This window comes from Coregonus clupeaformis, chromosome 17, assembly GCF_020615455.1.
Source record: "Coregonus clupeaformis isolate EN_2021a chromosome 17, ASM2061545v1, whole genome shotgun sequence".
NCBI classification, from domain to species: Eukaryota; Metazoa; Chordata; class Actinopteri; order Salmoniformes; family Salmonidae; genus Coregonus; species Coregonus clupeaformis.
In genome coordinates, this window is record NC_059208.1 from 60,779,088 (window position 1) to 60,801,208 (window position 22,121).

Consider the following 22,121-nt stretch of genomic DNA (forward strand, 5'->3'; position numbering starts at 1 on the left):
GCTAGATATCTCTACTACATGCTAGATATCTCTACTACATGCTAGATATCTCTGTCTCTACATGCTAGATATCTCTGTCTCTACTACATGCTAGATATCTCTACTACATGCTAGATATCTCTACTACATGCTAGATATCTCTGTCTCTACATGCTATATATCTCTGTCTCTACTACATGCTAGATATCTCTACTACATGCTAGATATCGCTACTACATGCTAGATATCTCTGTCTCTACATGCTAGATATCTGTCTCTACATGCTAGATATCTCTACTACATGCTAGATATCTCTGTCTCTACATGCTAGATATCTCTACTACATGCTATATATCTCTGTGTGTGTATCTTCTCTCCATTCCATTTTGTAAAGAGCCAGAGACTAAATCAGTAATGGGTTGTGGCTCTATACAGACCGAGATGGTGGGAGGGGGAGAATTCTATTATGGAGCCAGTGTGAGTCAGCAGATTGACACTGCTCTAGGGTGCGGCTTCTGTACTCACTCACACCACCGCTGCACTGAACTGTAATAATGTAGAGCCACAATGGCGTCCAGTCAGAGCTGCAGTGGCATGCAGACTGTATTGTTCTCATACATTACAGATGGAAACTGAGCTCATATGATTGACTCTCACTGAAACCCAATTGTCTCCCCCTCTTTCTGTAGCATGCTCTTGTTCACTCTCATCAATGATTTAAAAGGAGAAATAAGGCAGAAACTCCCTTTAGCCCACGCCTGCACCAATCCAATGCTTTTAAATCCATCCATAGGAGTAGGCAAGCCTTGTGTGTGTCTCTTGTCAGGACCAGGGGACAACGTCCCAGCAGGCTTCATGTCTCTGTCCAGCCCGGCTGTAACATGAGACCCTCTGTGTCCGTCTGTCTCTGTCTCTCTCTGTCTTTCTTCAGGACCAGGGGACAACGTCCCAGCAGTGTATGGTCTGGATGTGACTGACGTGTCAGAGTGGGAGGAGACTGTCCTAAGCCCCGCCCTACATATACTGGATAGCCTTACTAAGGTGGAAACAGTTTTATCAGTGTTTAGTCCTGATTTTTGTTTTCTTTGGTCAAAGTTTCTGTCATGTTAGTTTGTTTAATTTAGCTAAATGAAATTAAATGAAAGTAAAGTTTGTTTTGCTTTTTCCCACTTCCTCTTCTTTAATTCCGGCCCAGGGGGAGCGGCCTGCAGTTGAGCCAATAAAAGTGGAGGGGGCAGGGCAGAGGAACAAGCGAAGCCGTCACGCCTGTGAGCTGTGTGACAAGGTGATCATCGGAGACCTGGAGTGGACAGGTGGGCAAGCGTTACGCCAATGTTCTTCCAACGTTGTGTCTTGGCATGACTGACCCTCTGTATACAATAGGAACAATTCTAACTTGACAGTTCTGTGTTTCTGAGAACGTTACATATAGCTGCTATTCCTCGTGAATTGGCACTCAATGTCTTTGGCGTGACGTGCACCAAACCTTTATGTTTATGGTTGTCAGACGTTGAACTCACTGACTTGAAACCTGTCCGGCTTTCTCTGTTGTCTCCAGCCCATCTCAAGTCTAAGAAACACCACTATCACGTGAGGAAGAAGAGGAAGTCTGAACCAGAATCTGAACCAGCCAGCGACCAGCCCCAGGGGACTACTCCACCTCCCACCCCCACTACAGACGGCCCTACCCTGGGTAAACCCACTACTCTAGCCCCTGGCTCAGCTGAGGCCTGTGGAGAACCAGATTCCCCAGGTACCAGTCCTACTGAGAAAGAATCCCCTGTTCTATAGGAGAGGAGTGCTTCACTATAAGGCCCTATAATCAGTATTGCCAAAATACTTCCATAGTCCTCTTCGTCCCGGGGGGACATAATGCAGCAACAGTCTTCTCTCCCTGGAGTCTTTTTAGCCTCATCTTGTGCCCTGCTTGTCGAATTGACTCCTGTTAAATCAAAAAATATCTAAAGGAAAATGGAACAATCAAGGAAAAGTGCCTTTTTTTATGGATTATCTGAGGACAACACTGAGCCCAGGGATATGTCGGTTTCTTGATGACATCATCACTATGACATCGGCACTCATGTCTATGACGTCATCATTGTGTGACTCAAGTTCATGGATTGGTCGGTTTAGTTCATTGGACTCTGAGCTGAAGTTGAATCCTATTGTGACGTAACTCTGAAAATGGAATCTTAGTTCATGTTTTCAACAGGGTTCCTGACTTTTTTGGGTGCCTTCAATAAAGACCAACCTTCTCCGTTCTTGTCAGTTTTGTCGTCTTGTTAGCCGTCTTCCTCCACGCTGTCTGTCACTGGTGTGTTTCTAACGAGATGTACGCGTGTCTGCCTTGTAACTATTGTAATTAAAGATACATTTTTTAATGACTTCAATTGCGTTTGAATGACCAGACAAACCTGACATAATTTAATAGTTTTGTTATGAGTGAAGTGTGATTTGTACCTTCAGTGGTCGTCTTAGGAGTCTATTGTACTGTGTTTTCACTGCACTGATTCTAGCCTCTGTTTTACTACACTGAACAAAGATATCAACGCAACGTGCAACAATTTCAACGATTTTACAGAGTTACAGTTCAAAAAAGGAAATCTGTCAATTGAAATAGATTCATTAGGCCCTAATCTATGGATTTCACACGACTGGAAATACAGGAATGCAAAAGTAAGTGTGTGGGTCAGAAAACCTGTCAGTATCTGGTGTGACCAACTTTGGCCTCATGCAGCGCGACACATCTCCTTCACATAGAGTTGATCAGGCTGTTGATTGTGGCCTGTGGAATGTTGTCCCACTCCTCTTCAATGGCTGTGTGAAGTTGCTGGATTTTTGGCGGGAACTGGAACACGCTGTTGTACACGTCGATCCAGAGCATCCCAAACATGCTCAATGGATGACATGTCTGGTGAGTATGCAGGCCATGGAAGAACTGGGACATTTTCAGCTTCCTGGAATTGTGTACAGATCCTTGTGACATGGGGCCGTGCATTATCATGCTGAAACATGAGGTGGTGGCGGTGGATGAACGGCACGACAATGGGCCTCAGGATCTTGTCACGGTATCTCTGTGCATTCAAATTGCCATCGATAAAATGCATTTGTGTTCGTTGTCTGTAGCTTATGCCTGCCCATACCATAACCCCACCGCCACCATGGGGCACAGCAAACAGCTCCCCCGCAGGACGCCATACACGTGGTCTGCGTTTGTGAGGCCGGTTGGATGTACAAATTCTGTAAAACGATGTTGGAGGCGGCTTATGGTAGAGAACTGAAAATTATATTATCTGGCAACAGCTTTGGTGGACATTCCTGCAGTCAGCATGCCAATTGCACGCTCCCTCAAAACTTGAGACATCTGTGGCATTGTGTTGTGTGACAAAACATTTTAGAGTGGCCTTTTATTGTCCCCAGCACAAGGTGCACCTGTATAATGATCATGCTGTTTAATCAGCTTCTTGATATGCCACACCTGTCAGGTGGATGGATCATCTTGGCAAAGGAGAAATGCTCACTAAACAGGGATGTAAACAAATTTGTGCACAAAATTCTGAGAGAAATAAGCTGTTTGTTTCTCTCACCTATTTTCTCTCCTCACCCTTTCTCTCTCCTCATGTTTAAAATAAAATATATATTCCCCCCTCTTCTTACTCCCTCCCTCTCTTTTTGAACCATCCCTTAAAACTCTAGTTTGTCGCCTTTGTCCTATTTCCCTCAGTCTGAGCTCTCTCTGCTCCATACAGTACAGGAAACCTGATTTAGCTCAGCCTCTGATCGTTCTCTGTAGTTTTCTCCATACTGTCCAGTATTCAGTAGTTTGTCCATAACCATTACCTCAGTCACAATGCTAAATATACATCTAGACATAATAGCTGGAAGGGAGTGTATCTGGGTCAGAACTGCACTGATAGCAAAGGTCACGTAGCTACTGGCCCCTTCGCGCTCTCTCTCTCTCTCTCTCTCTCTCTCACTCACTCACTCACTCACTCACTCACACTCACACTCACACTCACACTCTCACTCACTCACAGTCTATTCTTTAAAACCATCGTCACTTCACTTTCCTTCCATTAATCTCTCAGGTATGTCTAACCCTCTTGTTCGGAGGATCATGGAGCAGGTCAAAGAACAACTATGTAAACACTTTTGTTTCTGATTGGTCTCTGTTAGCTAGCTACTCAGTAGCCTGTTAGCTGTGTGTAATGTCTCTGCTAGCTAGCTACTCAGTAGCCTATCAGCTGTGTGTAATGTCTCTGCTAGCTAGCTACTTAGTAGCCTGTCAGCTGTGTGAGTGTATTTGGCCGTGGCTACGTGGGTGTTAGCTAACCCAGGGCTGTGTGTGTTAGCTAACTGCAGTGTATTGGTTTGCTGGTTCTTGCTGGTACTCTAAGCACTACATAAACACAACAATGCTTTTGCAGTTCAGTGACATAAGCTCCACATAAACTACACACACACCCACCCACCCACCCACACACACACACCCACCCCGAGGGAGAGATGACGCAGGAACGTTGAGCACTAGGTCACCCTGGTCGGTCAAAAGGCTAATTAGCGGTGCAATGCAATCCGTGATCTACACACTCTCTCTCTCTCTCTCTCTCTCTCTCTCTCTCTCTCTCTCTCTCTCTCTCTCTCTCTCTCTCTCTCTCTCTCTCTCTCTCTCTCTCTCTCTCTCTCTCTCTCTCTCTCTCTCTCTCTCTCATATACACACACACACAGGGTGATTGTGACTGTTCTCGTTAGCTCTACAAAAGATGTGCTTAAAGAGTAACACCGAGAGGTTTGATAAGGAGACCGTAACCACAGCTGTCCACACACACAGAGTGGATATGACTGCACTTGTTTTTCTATACAAACACAGCAATGAAAACTAAGACCCACATATGCGTACACCGAAACGAATCAGTGTGGATGTGCTGTAACCTACATGTTTTGTATTCTGCAAAACACCACAGAGCTTCACCCCAATTCACCTCCTCGTTTATATCCATCTCTCCCTCTAATACAGTGAATGATATACGGTTAGCTGCATGGTCACTGGCTACCTACCCAGACCTGGGTTTAAATACTATTTGTAATCTTTCAAATACTCTGGTAAGTGTTTGCTTTAGCCTGTCTGGACTGCCAGATTGGCGGGGGTTGGCAGTTTTATGACTATTCTATTGGTTCCATTGCGCTATGCAAGCTCAATCGAGCCCAGCTAAAGATTTTGAAATGACAGTTCCAGTCAAAAGTTTGGACACACCTACTCATTCAAGGGTTTTTCTTTATTATTTTTACTATTTTCTACATTGTAGAATAATAGTGAAGACATAACTATGAAATAACACATATGGAATCATGTAGTAACAACAAAAGTGTTAAACAAATCAAAATATATTTTATATTTCAGATTGTTCAATTAGCTACCCTTTGCCTTGATGACAGCTTTGCACACTCTTGGCATTCTCTCAACCAGCTTCATAAGGTAGTCACATGGAATGCATTTCAATTAACAGGTGTGCCTTCATAAAAGTTAATTTGTGGAATTTCTTTCCTCCTTAATGCGTTTGGGCCGATCAGTTGTGTTGTGACAAGGTAGGGGGGGTATACAGAAGATAGCCCTATTTGGTAAAAGACCAAGTCCATATTATGGCAGGAACAGCTCAAATAAGCAAAGAGAAACGACAGTCTATCATTACTTTAGACATGAAGGTCAGTCAACTTTGAAAGTTTCTTCATGTGCAGTCGCAAAAACCATCATGTGCTATGATGAAACTGGCTCTCATGAGGACCACCACAGGAATGGAAGACACAGAGTTACCTCTGCTGCAGAGGATAAGTTCATTAGAGTTACCAGCCTCAGAAATTGCAGCCCAAATAAATGCTTCACAGAGTTCAAGTCACAGACACTCAACATCTCAAAATCAACTGTTCAGAGGGTATTGTGTGAATCAGGCCTTCATGGTCGAATTGCTGCAAATAAATTGCTACTAAAGGACACCAATAAGAAGAAGAGATTTGCTTGGGCCAAGAAACATGAGCAATGGACATTAGACCGGTGGAAATGTGTCCTTTGGTCTGGAGTCCAAATTGGAGTTTTTGGTTCCAACAGCCGTGTCTTTGTGAGACACGGTGTGGGTGAACGGATGATCTCCGCATGTGTAGTTCCCACCATGAAGCATGGAGGAGGAGGTGTTATGGTGTGCGGGTGCTTTGCTGGTGACACTGTGATTTATTTAGAATTCAAGGCACACTTAACCAGCATGGCTACCACAGCATTCTGCAGCGATATGTCATCCCATCTGGTTTGGGCTTAGTGGGACGATCATTTGTTTTTCAACAGGACAATGACCCAACACACCTCCAGGCTGTGTAAGGGCTATTTTACCAAGAAGGAGAGTGATGGAGTGCTGCATCAGATGACCTGGCCTCCACAATCCCCCAACTTCAACACAATTTAGATGATTTGGGATCAGTCAGACGGGAGAGTGAAGGAAAAGCAGCCAACAAGTGCTCAGCATATGTGGGAACTCCTTCAAGGCTGTTGGAAAAGCATTCCAGGTGAAGCTGGTTGAGAGAATGCCAAGAGTGTGCAAAGCTGTCATCAAAGCAATGGGTGGCTATTTGAACAATCTGAAATATAACATATATTTTGATTTGTTTTACACTTTTTTTGGTTACTACATGATTCCGCATTTGTTAATTAATAGTTTTGATGTCTTCACTATTATTCTACAATGTAGAAAATAGTAAAAATAAAGAAAAACCCTTGAATGAGTAGGTGTGTCCAAACTTTTGACTGGTGTGGTATTTGAAGCCAGGTCTGGACCATATCTTTTTATACTAGACGCAAAATCCAATGGTTGATACTCATTTACAAAAACCCTCCCCTCTACCTGAGATACCAACCCTCCCCTCTACCTGAGATACCAACCCTCCCCTCTACCTGAGATACCAACCCTCCCCTCTACCTGAGATACCAACCCTCCCCTCTACCTGAGATACCAACCCTCTCCTCTACCTGAGATACCAACCCTCATCCTCTACCTGATATACCAACCCTCCCCTCTACCTGAGATACCAACCCTCCCCTCTACCTGAGATACCAACCCTCCCCTCTACCTGAGATACCAACCCTCCCCTCTACCTGAGATACCAACCTTCCCCTCTACCTGAGATACCAACCATCCCCTCTACCTGATATACCAACCCTCCCCTCTACCTGAGATACCAACCCTCCCCTCTACCTGGAGATACCAACCCTCCCCTCTACCTGAGATACCAACCCTCCCCTCTACCTGAGATACCAACCCTCCCCTCTACCTGAGATACCAACCCTCCCCTCTACCTGAGATACCAACCCTCCCCTCTACCTGAGATACCAACCCTCCCCTCTACCTGAGATACCAACCCTCCCCTCTACTTGAGATACCAACCCTCCCCTCTACCTGAGATACCAACCCTCCCCTCTACCTGAGATACCAACCCTCATCCTCTACTTGAGATACCAACCCTCCCCTCTACTTGAGATACCAACCCTCCCCTCTACCTGAGATACCAACCCTCCCCTCTACTTGAGATACCAACCCTCCCTCTACCTGAGATACCAACCCTCCCCTCTACTTGAGATACCAACCCTCCCCTCTACCTGAGATACCAACCCTCCCCTCTACCTGAGATACCAACCCTCATCCTCTACCTGAGATACCAACCCTCCCCTCTACCTGAGATACCAACCTTCCCCTTTACATTATTTTTAATGTATTTTTAATTTATGAAAAATGTATGCACTCACTAACTGTATGTCGCTCTGGATAAGAGCGTCTGCTAAATGACTAAAAAATGATTTTTAAAAACCTTCCCTCTACCTGAGATACCTACCCTCATCCTCTACATAAAGCACTCGATCTGCCAGTCACATTCTGTTAAAGGTCCCCAAAGCTGTTATCTGCCATTAACATTGTTTGTGCCATGTTGTTTCTTGTTGCCATTGTTCTCTCCATGTAGTGTGGCGATGTTTCTCTTGATGTGCTTTGTTCCCACAGTCTGCTGATGTATCTGTGGCCAAGTGTCCTCCGTCTGTCTCGTCTTACTTATTTTAACCAGGCCCCAAATGAGGCCTTTTGCCTCTTGCCAGGCCTGTGCCATTAAACCCCTACAACTTATCCAGAACGCTGCAGCCCGTCTGGTGTTCAACCTTCCCAAGTTCTCTCATGTCACCCCGCTCCTCCGCACACTCCACTGGCTTCCAGTTGAGGCTCGCATCTACTACAAGACCATGACCAGATAGTTAGCTTTGGTTAGCTGTTAGCTCTCTGGTTACTGGATGTATCCTGATAATACAGTACTGTGACAGCTAGTTATCTCTGGTTAGCTGTTAGCTGCTGTTAGCTCTCTGGTTACTGGATGTATCCTAATAATATAGTACTGTGACAGATAGTTAGCGCAGGATAGAGGGTTGGCTGTTTGCTGCTGTTCTCTGGTTACTGGATGTACGGGTGATCCAGACCAGGATCTCTAGTGCCTTAGACCACTGCGCCACCTGGCCACCTTTCTAGAGGTGTAGGTATAATTTAGCAATGTTGTGTTTTTAAAGATCGTGTGTACTTGAACAGGACCCTAGTTTGTGTGATAAGCTGTGTGTGTGTGTGTGTGTGTGTGTGTTTCGTCTAGTCAGGGGACCAGAAGGAGCTGTGTTTAGTCCAACAGGATTACTAGAGATTAGGATTAACTGCAGATCCCAGACCAGTCTATGTGATACAGCTAATCAGTAGACTGGTAAAGAGACTAGATTAAGACCAGGGATTTTTCTGCCATTGTAATCCTTGGGCGGGCTGCCTAAGCATTATTTTTACCCAATACAATATATATACAGTACCAGTCAAAAGTTTGCACACACCTACTCATTCAAGGGCTTTTCTTAATTTTTTTTTACTATTTTCTACATTGTAGAATAGTGGAGACATCAAAACTATGAAATAACACATATGGAATCATGTAGTAACCAAAAAAGTGTTAAACAAATCCAAATATGTTTTATATTTGAGATTCTTCAAATAGCCACCCTTTGCCTTGATGACAGCTTTGCACACTCTTGGCATTCTCTCAACCAGCTTCATGAGGTAGTCACCTGGTATGCATTTCAATTAACAGGTGTGCCTTTTAAATTTATTTTCTTCTTAATGTGTTTGAGCCAATCAGTTGTGTTGTGACAAGGTAGGGTTGGTATACAGAAGATAGCCCTATTTTGGTAAAAGACCAAGTCCATATTATGGCAAGAACTTCTCAAATAAGCAAAGAAAAATTACAGTCCATCATTACTTTAAGACATGAAGGTCAGTCAAAACTGAACATTTAAAGAACTTTTAAAGAGTTCTATGGACAATTCAGTCGACCTCATGGCTTGGTTTTTGCTCTGACATGCACTGTCAACTGTGGGACCTTATATAGACAGGTGTGTGCCTTTCCAAATCATGTCTAATCAATTGAATTTACCACAGGTGGACTCCAGTCAAGTTGTAGAAACATCTCAAGGATGATCAATGGAAACCGGATGCACCTGAGCTCAATTTCGATTCTTATAGCAAATATGTTTTTTTTCTGTTTTCTATTTATAATACATTTGCAAAAATAGCTAAAAACCTGTTTTCACTTTGTCATTAGTACAATAATGTGTAAGGAAGGACAGTATATGAATTTAAAAGGTGTACTGCAGTAGTTATATAGGATGAGCCTAAGATCAGTGTAGGTTGTGTCAGAATCAGCTGGAGGAGTCCAGGCCAGTATTCGTGTAGGTTGCATCAGAATCAGCTGGAGGAGTCCAGGCCAGTATTCGTGTAGGTTGTATCAGAATCAGCTGGAGGAGTCCAGGCCAGTATTCGTGTAGGTTGTATCAGAATCAGCTGGAGGAGTCCAGGCCAGTATTAGTGTAGGTTGTATCAGAATCAGCTGGAGGAGTCCAGGCCAGTATCCGTGTAGGTTGTATCAGAATCAGCTGGAGGAGTCCAGGCCAGTATTAGTGTAGGTTGTATCAGAATCAGCTGGAGGAGTCCAGGCCAGTATTAGTGTAGGTTGTATCAGAATCAGCTGGAGGAGTCCAGGCCAGTATTAGTGTAGGTTGTATCAGAATCAGCTGGAGGAGTCCAGGCCAGTATTAGTGTAGGTGCATCAGAATCAGCTGGAGGAGTCCAGGCCAGTATTAGTGTAGGTTGTATCAGAATCAGCTGGAGGAGTCCAGGCCAGTATTAGTGTAGGTGCATCAGAATCAGCTGGAGGAGTCCAGGCCAGTATTAGTGTAGGTTGTATCAGAATCAGCTGGAGGAGTCCAGGCCAGTATTAGTGTAGGTGCATCAGAATCAGCTGGAGGAGTCCAGGCCAGTATTAGTGTAGGTGTATCAGAATCAGCTGGAGGAGTCCAGGCCAGTATTAGTGTAGGTTGTATCAGAATCAGCTGTAGGAGTCCAGGCCAGTATTAGTGTAGGTTGTATCAGAATCAGCTGGAGGAGTCCAGGCCAGTATTAGTGTAGGTTGTATCAGAATCAGCTGGAGGAGTCCAGGCCAGTATTAGTGTAGGTTGTATCAGAATCAGCTGGAGGAGTCCAGGCCAGTATTAGTGTATGTGTATCAGAATCAGCTGGAGGAGTCCAGGCCAGTATTAGTGTAGGTTGTATCAGAATCAGCTGGAGGAGTCCAGGCCAGTATTAGTGTAGGTTGTATCAGAATCAGCTGGAGGAGTCCAGGCCAGTATTAGTGTAGGTTGTATCAGAATCAGCTGGAGGAGTCCAGGCCAGTATTAGTGTAGGTGTATCAGAATCAGCTGGAGGAGTCCAGGCCAGTATTAGTGTAGGTTGTATCAGAATCAGCTGGAGGAGTCCAGGCCAGTATTAGTGTAGGTTGTATCAGAATCAGCTGGAGGAGTCCAGGCCAGGTTATTGCTGCTCAGGAGATACGTTAATCAGGACAAAGGTCAATGTTATAGTTATAAAGAAAGCATGGTGTGTGTGTGTGTGATTAATCATTGAACATGTCTCTTATTTTGCATGGCCCTGATTACATTATCATAGCACTGGCCAGAGACTTCTCAGTACACCTGTGTTTATTCTTGTGTGTGTGATCTACACCTGTTCATTGTTTTGGAAATAACATAGTAAGCAATAGAGTTATCTCAGGTAGGCAGGAACACACACACACACACACAGGTTGAGTTGACATCAGTGTCTGTTTGAGGAGAAGTCTTTGTTCTTTGCTTTGTGTGTTTGGCAAAATAGGATGTTTTCCTCTCATGTATGTTACAGCTATTTTAAACATGCTGGTTTATGGATGCTTTGTGACAGTACAAGGGAAGCAGGGTTGAATGAGCTCACATAGCTGTTAGCTAGTGTTCTGTGTCCCTCCTCTCTCTCTCTCTCTCTCTCTCTCTCTCTCTCTCTCTCTCTCTCTCTCTCTCTCTCTCTCTCTCTCTCTCTCTCTCTCTCTCTCTCTCTCTCTCTCTCTCTCTCTCTCTCTCTCTCTCTCTCTCTCTCTCTCTCTCTCTCTCTCTCTCTCTCTCTCTCTCTCTCTCTCTCTCTCTCTCTCTCTCTCTCTCTCTCTCTCTCTCTCTCTCTCTCTCTCTCTCTCTCTCTCTCTCTCTCTCTCTCTCTCTCTCTCTCTCTCTCTCTCTCTCTGTGTCTGGCTCCTGCAGTCACAGACTTGAAGGAAAGTGAGGGAGGAGGAGGGAGGGAGGAGAAAGAAAGAAAGGGCTGATATGTGAAAAGCCTTTAGGGAGATGTTGTTTAAGATGCAGTGTGTGTTTGTCCTTGTATATATACTCTCCCCCGGCCCCTCTCCCCCTGCCCCCCTCCCCCCACTCTCCAAGTCCCTCTCCCTGTCCCCCTCCCCCCTCCCCCCACTCTCCAAGTCCCCCTCCTCCTCTGCCCCTCCCCCTCTCTCTACACCCCCTACAGATTTCCTGTCTAGTTATGTAATGTGGGGGATGTTCTGTTTTTTCTCTTCTCTCTCTCTCTCTGCTATTTGTCTTCCTGTTTTTATCCACTGAACCGTTTCCAAGGACATACGCGTGCACGCACAGGTCGGCACAATCAAAGAACAGTGCGGTGTCAAGCTTTACCCACCAGACCACCTCTGGGTCTGTGTCTCTTCTCTTTGTCTCTCCTCTCTTCCATCATTTCCCTCTCTCATCCTTACCCTCTCTCCTCATACCAGACCCTGCCATCCTCCATGCAATCTCCTCTCACCACTCAGCCAATGATGGAAACAGACTACAGTAGAACAGAGTGGAGCTCTTTAAACAGGGAGAACTCTCTTACCTCGGACAGTATTCCTTGTCCGTGTGTGTGTGTGTGTGATCTAGTGTTTAAACTCTGTGTTCTTTTGAGTTATTAACAGATCTGCTCCTTCCCTCCCTCCCCCGCCCTCCTTCCCTCCCCCCCCCCTCCTTCCCTCCCTCCCCCTCCTTCCCTCCCTCCCTCCCCCTCCTTCCCTCCCTCCCTCCTTCCCTCCCTCCCCTGCCCTCCTTCCCTCCCTCCCCCGCCCTCCTTCCCCGCCCTCCTTCCCTCCCTCCCCCGCCCTCCTTCCCTCCCTCCCTCCTTCCCTCCCTCTCCCTCCCTCCCTCCCTCCCTCCCTCCCTCCCTCCTTCCCTCCCTCTCCCTCCCTCCCTCCCTCCCTCCCTCCCTCTCCCTCCCCCTCCTCCCCCGCTCTCCTTCCCTCCCCGCTCTCCTTCCCTCCCTGCCCTCCTTCCCTCCCCCGTCCTCCTTCCCTCCCTCCCCGCCCTCCTTTCTCTCGCTCTGTACTTCTCTCCACTTTTCCCTCCCTTTGGTCCCTCCCTCTCTTCTTTGTTTATTACTGGTTACTTGCTGTGTTGTCGCTTGTCTCTGTCTAATATGTCTGTCTCTGCCAAAAATAGAGCGGCAAACTGTGTGTCCTCCCCATAAGGTGTGTGTGTGTCTCTCTGTGTGTGTGTGTGTGTGTGTGTGTCTCTGTGTGTGTGTGTGTGTGTGTGTGTGTGTGTCTCTGTGTTTGTGTGTGTGTGAGTTACTCTAATGAGCTAATGAGCACTCTGCCTGGCTCTCTTTTCCCGCCAGTGCAGAGTTCAGTGGGGGATGGGCCATGGCTGGGTGCCTCGGTAACAAAGAGAAAGGAATGGAAGCTACCCGCCAGATATGCAAATGACCAACAGTGGGAGGAGCTGAGCACCTCCCCTACTGCAGCGGTTAACTGTTTCAGTGCCAGACATCTCCGCTTTATAATATAGGGCAGTAGGATAAGTTTCTATAATGTGTGTGTTTAGTGTTTGGGCACGTGGCTCCACCTCCGCCTCCCAGGGTTACAAAACCCCAATAAAACATTAGATCTCTAACGGAGGCTGTTTTCAGCTGAGCTACAGAGGACCTTCACCTCTATCCTCACAAAGTAATGTGTTCTGTAACATGATAATATAGAAGGCTTTCTATATGATACCTATTCACGAGGCTGATGTTGTGACGCCCCTCCCACTCTGTCTGCCGTCTTCTCTCTCTCTCTCTCTCTTGTTTCCTTATTAGGATGCCGTTGGGCGGAGTTGGGAGGGTCGTCAGCTACATGGGGTAACACCTGGGCCCGGGTGTGTCCCAGGATAAATGGACCTCTTCCACGTTCATTGGGGGAGACTCTCTCCGGGCAGATACTTTGATTTATTTTTGTTTTTGTGGTATTTGGTTGTTTGCGTTGGCACCTTTCAACACCAGGCATTATTACATTTATGCTAAACACTCACTTACCCTACTGATTACACACATCATTGTTAATTATACTTAGTTTACTTTAGTTAATAAATATATATATATTGGTATTCCTTGTCTCCAACGGTGTCTCCCTTTATGTTACGAACTTTGAGCCGGTTCGTGACAATGTATATAAATTGCTGAGAAATGCCTATACGAAGGTGCATTTTATAATTTAATTTCACAATCGTATCAGTTCTTTGTCATGTCATCAAATTCTGTGTGTCATCAATGCATCAATAATTGACACGCCACATCTCCATTCAGCCCTTACTGAGTGATGTGTATGTGGACACGTGCTCATCCAACATCTCATTACAAAATCATGGGTATTAACATGGAGTTGGTCCCCCCCCCCCTTTTGCTGCTATAACAGCCTCCACTCTCCTGGGAAGGCTTTCCACTAGATGTTGGAACATTGCTGCGGGGACTTGCTTCCATTCAGCCACGAGCATTAGTGAGGTCGGGCACTGATGTTGGGCGATTAGGCCTGGCTCGCAGTCGGTGTACCAATTCATCCCAAAGGTGTTCGATTGGGTCGAGGTCAGGTCTTTGTGCAGGCCAGTCAAATTCTTCCACACCGATCTCGACAAACCCTTGTGCAATGGGGCATTGTCATTCTGAAACAGGAAAGGGCCTTCCCCAAACTGTTGCCAAAATGTTGGAAGCACAGAATCATCTAGAATGTCATTGTATACTGTAGCGTTAAGATTTCACTGGAACTAAGGGGCCTATCCCGAACCATGAAAAAACAGCCCCAGACCATTATTTCTCCTCCACCAAACTTTATAGTTGGCGCTATGCATTCGGGCAGGTAGCGTTCTCCTGGCATCCGCCAAACCCAGATTTGTCCGTCGGACTACCAGATGGTGAAGCGTGATTCATCACTCCAGAGAACACGTTTCCACTGCTCCAGAGTCCAATGGCAGCAAGCTTTACACATTTACATTTACGTCATTTAGCAGACGCTCTTATCCAGAGCGACTAACAGTTAGTGAGTGCATACATTATTTTTTATTTTTTTATACTGGTCCCCCGTGGGAATCAAACCCACAACCCTGGCGTTGCAAGCACCATGCTCTACCAACTGAGCTACACGGGACTATACACCACTCCAGCCGAAGCTTGGCATTGCGCATGGTGATCTTAGGCTTGTAGGCGGCTGCTCGGCCATGGAAACCCATTTCATGAAGCTCCCGACGAGCAGGTCTTGTGCTGACGTTGCTTTCAGAGGCAGTTTGGAACTCGGTAGTGACTGTTGCAACCGAGGACAGACGATTTTGACGCCCTACGCGCTCGGTGGTTCCGTTCTGTGAGCTTGTGTGGCTTACCACTTGTAGGCTCCTAGATGTTTCCACTTCACAATAACAGCACTTACAGTTGACCGGGGCAGTTGTAGCAGGGCAGAGATTTGACGAACTGACTTGTTGAAAAGGTAGCATCCTATGGCGGTGCCACGTTGAAAGTCACTGAGCTCTTCAGTAAAGGCCATTCTACTGCCAATGTTTTTCTATGGAGATTGCATGGCTGTGTGCTAGATTTTATACACCTGTCAGCAACGGGTGTGGCTGCAATAGCCGAATCCACTAATATGAATAAATACTGTATTTGTTCTATGAATGAATGATGAAATATAGAATCCACTAATTTGAAGGCGTGTCACATACTTTTGGCCATGTAGTGTACAGTGCCTTGCAAAAGTCTTCATCCCCCTTGGCGTTTTACCTATTTTGTTGCATTACAACCTGTAATTTAAATTGATTTTTATTTGGATTTCATGTAATGGACAAACACAAAATAGTCCAAATTGGTGAAGTGAAATGAAAAAAACAACTTGTTTCAAACAATTCTAAAAAATAAATAACAGAAAAGTGGTGCGTGCATATGTATTCACCCCCTTTGCTATGAAGCCCCTAAATAAGATCTGGTGCAACCAATTACCTTCAGAAGTCACATAATTAGTTAAATAAAGTCCACCTGTGTGCAATCTGTGTCACATGATCCGTCACAAGATCTCAGTATATATACACCTGTTCTGAAAGGCCCCAGAGTCTGCAACACCACTAAGCAAGGGGCACCACCAAGCAAGCGGCACCATGAAGACCAAGGAGCTCTCCAAACAGGTCAGGGACAAAGTTGTGGAGAAGTACAGATCAGGGTTGGGTTATAAAAAAATATCAGAAACTTTGAACATCCCACAGAGCCCCATTAAATCCATTATAAAAAAATGCAAAGAATATGGCACCACAACAAACCATCCAAGAGAGGGCCGCCCACCAAAACCCACGGACCAGGCAAGGAGGGCATTAATCAGAGAGGCAACAAAGAGACCAAAGATAACCCTGAAGGAGCTGCAAAGCTCCACAGTGGAGATTGGAGTATCTGTCCATAGGACCACTTTAAGCCGTACACTCCACAGCGCTGGGCTTTACGGAAGAGTGGCCAGAAAAAAAGCCATTGCTTAAAGAAAAAAATAAGCAAATACGTTTGGTGTTCGCCAAAAGGCATGTGGGAGACTCCCCAAACATATGGAAGAAGGTACTCTGGTCAGATGAGACTAAAATTGAGCTTTTTGGCCACCAAGGAAAACGCTATGTCTGGAGCAAACCCAACACCTCTCATCACCCCGAGAACACCATCCCCACAGTGAAGCATGGTGGTGGCAGCATCATGCTGTGGGGATGTTTTTTCATCGGCAGGGACTGGGAAACTGGTCAGAATAGAAGGAATAATGGATGGTGCTAAATACAGGGAAATTCTTGAGGGAAACCTGTTTGTCTTCCCGAGATTTGAGACTGGGACGGAGGTTTACCTTCCAGCAGGACAATGACCCTAAGCATACTGCTAAAGCAACACTCAAGTGGTTTAAGGGGAAACATTTAAATGTCTTGGAATGGCCTAGTCAAAGCCCAGACCTCAATCAAATTGACTTTAAGATTGCTGTACACCAGCGGAACCCATCCAACTTGAAGGAGCTGGAGCAGTTTTGCCTTGAAGAATGGGCAAAAATCCCAGTGGCTAGATGTGCCAAACTTATAGAGACATACCCCAAGAGACTTGCTGCAAAAGGTGGCTCTACAAAGTATTGACTTTGGGGGGGGGTGAATAGTTATGCACGCTCAAGTTTTCAGTTTTTTTGTATTTCTTCTTGTTTGTTTCACAATAAAAAATATTGTTCATCTTCAAAGTGGTTGGCATGTTGTGTAAATCAAATGATATAAACCACCAAAAATAGGAAAAATGCCAAGGGGGGTGAATACTTTCGCAAGTCACTGTAGCTATCCTATATATTGGCTGTGAGGTGGTGTTAATAATGTTGTTACCCAGTTAGCAATGCACACTCGGGAGGCCGACGTCCCAAAACAACAATCTCAACGTCAAAAGTGAAGAGGCGACTCCGGGATGCTGACCTTCTAGGCAGAGTTGCAAAGAAAAAGCCATATCTGACTGCCCATCTTAACTAGTCTCAAGAAGGCCAGTTTTATTGCTTCTTTAATCAGCACAACAGTTTTCAGCTGTGCTAACATAATTGCAAAAGGGTTTTCTAATGATCAATTAGCCTTTTTAAAATGGCAAACTTGGATTAGCAAACACAACGTGCCATTAGAACACAGGACTGATGGTTGCTGATAATGGGCCTCTTTACACCTATGTAGATATTCCATAAAAAAAATCAGCCTTTTCTAGCTACAATAGCCATTTACAACATTAACAATGTCTACACTGTATTTCTGATCAATTTAATGTTATTTTAATGGACAAAAAATTGCTTTAATTTCAAAAGCAAGGACATTTCTAAGTGACTCCAAACTTTTAAATGGTAGTGTATGTATATATGTATATATGTATGTATTTGTGTATATATATTTATGTATACAGTGGGGAAAAAAAGTATTTAGTCAGCCACCAATTGTGCAAGTTCTCCCACTTAAAAAGATGAGAGAGGCCTGTAATTTTCATCATAGGTACACGTCAACTATGACAGACAAAATGAGAAAAGAAAATCCAGAAAATCACATTGTAGGATTTTTAATGAATTTATTTGCAAATTATGGTGGAAAATAAGTATTTGGTCAATAACAAAAGTTTCTCAATACTTTGTTATATACCCTTTGTTGGCAATGACACAGGTCAAACGTTTTCTGTAAGTCTTCACAAGGTTTTCACACACTGTTGCTGGTATTTTGGCCCATTCCTCCATGCAGATCTCCTCTAGAGCAGTGATGTTTTGGGGCTGTCGCTGGGCAACACAGACTTTCAACTCCCTCCAAAGATTTTCTATGGGGTTGAGATCTGGAGACTGGCTAGGCCACTCCAGGACCTTGAAATGCTTCTTACGAAGCCACTCCTTCGTTGCCCTGGCGGTGTGTTTGGGATCATTGTCATGCTGAAAGACCCAGCCACGTTTCATATTCAATGCCCTTGCTGATGGAAGGAGGTTTTCACTCAAAATCTCACGATACATGGCCCCATTCATTCTTTCCTTTACACAGATCAGTCGTCCTGGTCCCTTTGCAGAAAAACATCCCCAAAGCATGATGTTTCCACCCCCATGCTTCACAGTAGGTATGGTGTTCTTTGGATGCAACTCAGCATTCTTTGTCCTCCAAACACGACGAGTTGAGTTTTTACCAAAAAGTTATATTTTGGTTTCATCTGACCATATGACATTCTCCCAATCCTCTTCTGGATCATCCAAATGCACTCTAGCAAACTTCAGACGGGCCTGGACATGTACTGGCTTAAGCAGGGGGGACACATCTGGCACTGCAGGATTTGAGTCCCTGGCGGCGTAGTGTGTTACTGATGGTAGGCTTTGTTACTTTGGTCCCAGCTCTCTGCAGGTCATTCACTAGGTCCCCCGTGTGGTTCTGGGATTTTTGCTCACCGTTCTTGTGATCATTTTGACCCCACGGGGTGAGATCTTGCGTGGAGCCCCAGATCGAGGGAGATTATCAGTGGTCTTGTATGTCTTCCATTTCCTAATAATTGCTCCCACAGTTGATTTCTTCAAACCAAGCTGCTTACCTATTGCAGATTCAGTCTTCCCAGCCTGGTGCAGGTCTACAATTTTGTTTCTGGTGTCCTTTGACAGCTCTTTGGTCTTGGCCATAGTGGAGTTTGGAGTTTGACTGTTTGAGGTTGTGGACAGATGTCTTTTATACTGATAACAAGTTAAAACAGGTGCCATTAATACAGGTAACGAGTGGAGGACAGAGGAGCCTCATAAAGAAGTTACAGGTCTGTGAGAGCCAGAAATCTTGCTTGTTTGTAGGTGACCAAATACTTATTTTCCACCATAATTTGCAAATAAATTCATTAAAAATCCTACAATGTGATTTTCTGGATTTTTTTTTCTCATTTTGTCTGTCATAGTTGACGTGTACATATGATGAAAATAACAGGCCTCTCTCATCTTTTTAAGTGGGAGAACTTGCACAATTGGTGGCTGACTAAATACTTTTTTCCCCCACTGTACTCTGTTTCACGGAAACATGGCTCTCTTGGGATATTCTGTCGGAATCGGTCCAGCCAGATGGGTTCTCAGTTCATCGCGCAGACAGGAATAAATATCTCTCCGGGAAGCAGAAGGGCGGAGGTGTGTGTTTCATGATTAACGACTCGTGGTGTAATTGTAGTAACATAGAGGAACTTGAGTCCTTCTGTTCACCCGACCTAGAATATCTCACAATCAAATGCCGACCGTATTATCTCCCAAGAGAATTATCTTTGGTTATAGTCACGGCCATGTATATCCCCCCTCAAGCCGATACCACGACGGCCCTCAAAGAACCTCACTGGACCTTATGCAAACTGGAAACCACATATCCTGAGGCTGCATTTATTGTAGCGGTGGATTTTAACAAATCAAATTTGAGGACTAGTCTGCCGAAGTTCTATCAACATTTTAACATTTTAGTCATTTAGCAGACGCTGTTATCCAGAGCGACTTACAGTTAGTGAATGCATACGTTTATTTATTTTTTATATATTTTTTTTTCCATACTGGCCCCCCGTGGGAAACAAACCCACATCCCTGCCGGCCAAACCCTCCCCTACCTTGGACGACGCTGGACCAATTGTGCGCCGCCCATGGGTCTCCCGGTCGCGGCCGGCTGCGACAGAGCCTGGACTAGAACCAGGATCTCTAGTGGCACAGCTAGCACTGCGATGCATATCGACTGTTGTACTCGCGCTGCTAAAATCCTCGACCATTGCTATTCAAACTTCCGGGATGGTTATAAGGCCCTCCCCCGCCCTCCTTTCGGCAAGTCTGACCACAACTCCATTTTGCTTCTCCCTTCCTATAGGCAGAAACTCAAACAGGAAGTACCCGTGCTAAGGACTATTCAACGCTGGTCTGACCAATTGGAATCCACGCTTCAAGATTGTTTTGATCACGTGGACTGGGATATGTTCCGGTTAGCTTCTGAAAATAATTTAGACATATACACTGAAACAGTGACTGAGTTTATCAGGAAGTGTATAGGTGATGTGCCCACTGTGACAATTAAAACCTACCCGAACCAGAAACCGTGGATAGACGGCAGCATTCGCGCAAATCTGAAAGCGCGAACCACAGCATTCAACCATGGCAAGGTGACTGGGAATATGGCAGAATACAAACAGTGTAGCTACTCACTCCGCAAGGCAATTAAACTGGCAAAACATCAGTATAGAGACAAAGTGGAGTCGCAATTCAACGGCTCAGACACGAGATGTATGTGGCAGGTTCTACAGACAATCACGGACTACAAAAGGAAAACCAGCCTCGTCGCCGACACCGACGTCTCGCTTCCAGACAAGCTAAACACCTTCTTCGCCCGCTTTGAGGATAATACAGTGCCACTGACATTTAAGCATGTTAACCCCCGCAAGGCTGCCGGCGCAGACGGCATCCTTAGCCGCGTCCTCAGAGCATGCGCAGACCAGCTGGCTGGTGTGTTCATGGACATATTAAATATCTCCCTTTCCCAGTCTGTTGTTCCCACATGCTTCAAGATGCCCACCATTGTTCCTGTACCCAAGTAAGCAAAGGTAACTGAACTAAATGACTATCGCCCTGTAGCACTCACCTCTGTCATCATGAAGTGCTTTGAGAGACTAGTCAAGGATCATATCACCTCTAACTTACCTGTCACCGTAGACCCACTTCAATTTGCTTACCGCCCCCAATAGATCCACAGACGATGCAATTGCCATCACACTGCACACTGCCCTATCCCATCTGGACAAGAGGAATACGTATGTAAGAATGCTGTTCATTGACTATAGCTCAGCATTCAATACCATAGTACCCTCCAAGCTCATCATTAAGCTCGAGGCCCTGGGTCTGAACCCCGCCCTGTGCAACTGGGTCCTGGACTCCCTGACGGGCCGCCCCCAGGTGGTGAAGGTAGGAAACAACATCTCCACTTAGCTGATCCTCAACACTGGGGCCCCACAAGGGTGCGTGCTCAGCCCCCTCCTGTACTCCCTGTTCACCCATGACTGCGTGGCCAAGCACGCCTCCAACTCAATCATCAAGTTTGCAGACGACACAACAGTAGTAGGCCTGATTACCAACAATGACGAGACCGCCTACAGGGAGGAGGTGAGGGCTCTGGGAGTGTGGTACCAGTAAAATAACATCTCACTCAACGTCAACAAAATAAAGGAGATGATCGTGGACTTCAGGAAACAGCAGAGGGTGCACCCCCCCCTATCCACATCGACGGGACCGCAGTGGAGAAGGTGGAAAGCTTCCTTGGCGTACACATCACTGACAAACTGAAATGGTCCACCCACACAGACAGTGTGGTGAAGAAGGCGCAACAGAGCCTCTTCAACCCCAGGAGGCTGAAGAAATGTGGCTTATCACCTAAAACCCTCACAAACTTATACAGATGCACAATTGAGAGCATCCTGTCGGGCTGTATCATCGCCTGGTACGGCAACTGCACCGCCCACAACCGCAGGGCTCTCCAGAGGGTGGTGCGGTCTGCCGAACGCATTACCGGGGGCAATCTACCCGCCCTCCAAGACACATACAGCACCCGATGTCACAGGAAGGCCAAAAAGATGATCAACGACATCAACCACCCGAGCCACTGCCTGTTCACCCCGCTATCATCCAGAAGGCGAGGTCAGTACAGGTGCATCAAAGCTGGGACCGAAACCTTAATGACTTGGAGAAGATCTGCAAAGAGGAGTGGGACAAAATCCCTCCTGAGATGTGTGCAAACCTGGTGGCCAACTACAAGAAACGTCTGACCTCTGTGATTGCCAACAAGGGTTTTGCAACCAAGTACTAAGTCATGTTTTGCAGAGGGGTCAAATACTTATTTCCCTCATTAAAATGCAAATCAATTTATATCGTTTTTGACATGCGTTTTTCTGGATTTTGTTGTTGTT

General features: G+C 45.6%; 1 protein-coding gene across 2 annotated transcripts in view; it reads left to right on the forward strand.

The window, feature by feature from the left end:
• trit1 (tRNA isopentenyltransferase 1) overlaps positions 1-2,368 on the forward strand; it is a 96,986-nt gene extending 94,618 nt beyond the window's left edge. Inside the window, exons 9-12 of one of the 2 annotated variants that reach the window (XM_045226450.1) lie at positions 806-829; positions 935-1,020; positions 1,175-1,292; positions 1,538-2,368. In XM_045226450.1, coding sequence (XP_045082385.1) covers positions 806-829; positions 935-1,020; positions 1,175-1,292; positions 1,538-1,770 — 461 coding nt within the window. In that variant the 3' untranslated portion in view covers positions 1,771-2,368. Of the gene's footprint in view, positions 1-805; positions 830-910; positions 1,021-1,174; positions 1,293-1,537 lie in introns of both variants that reach the window. The other variant, XM_045226449.1, reaches the window with a different exon arrangement.
• Positions 2,369-22,121: the final 19,753 nt, after the last annotated feature.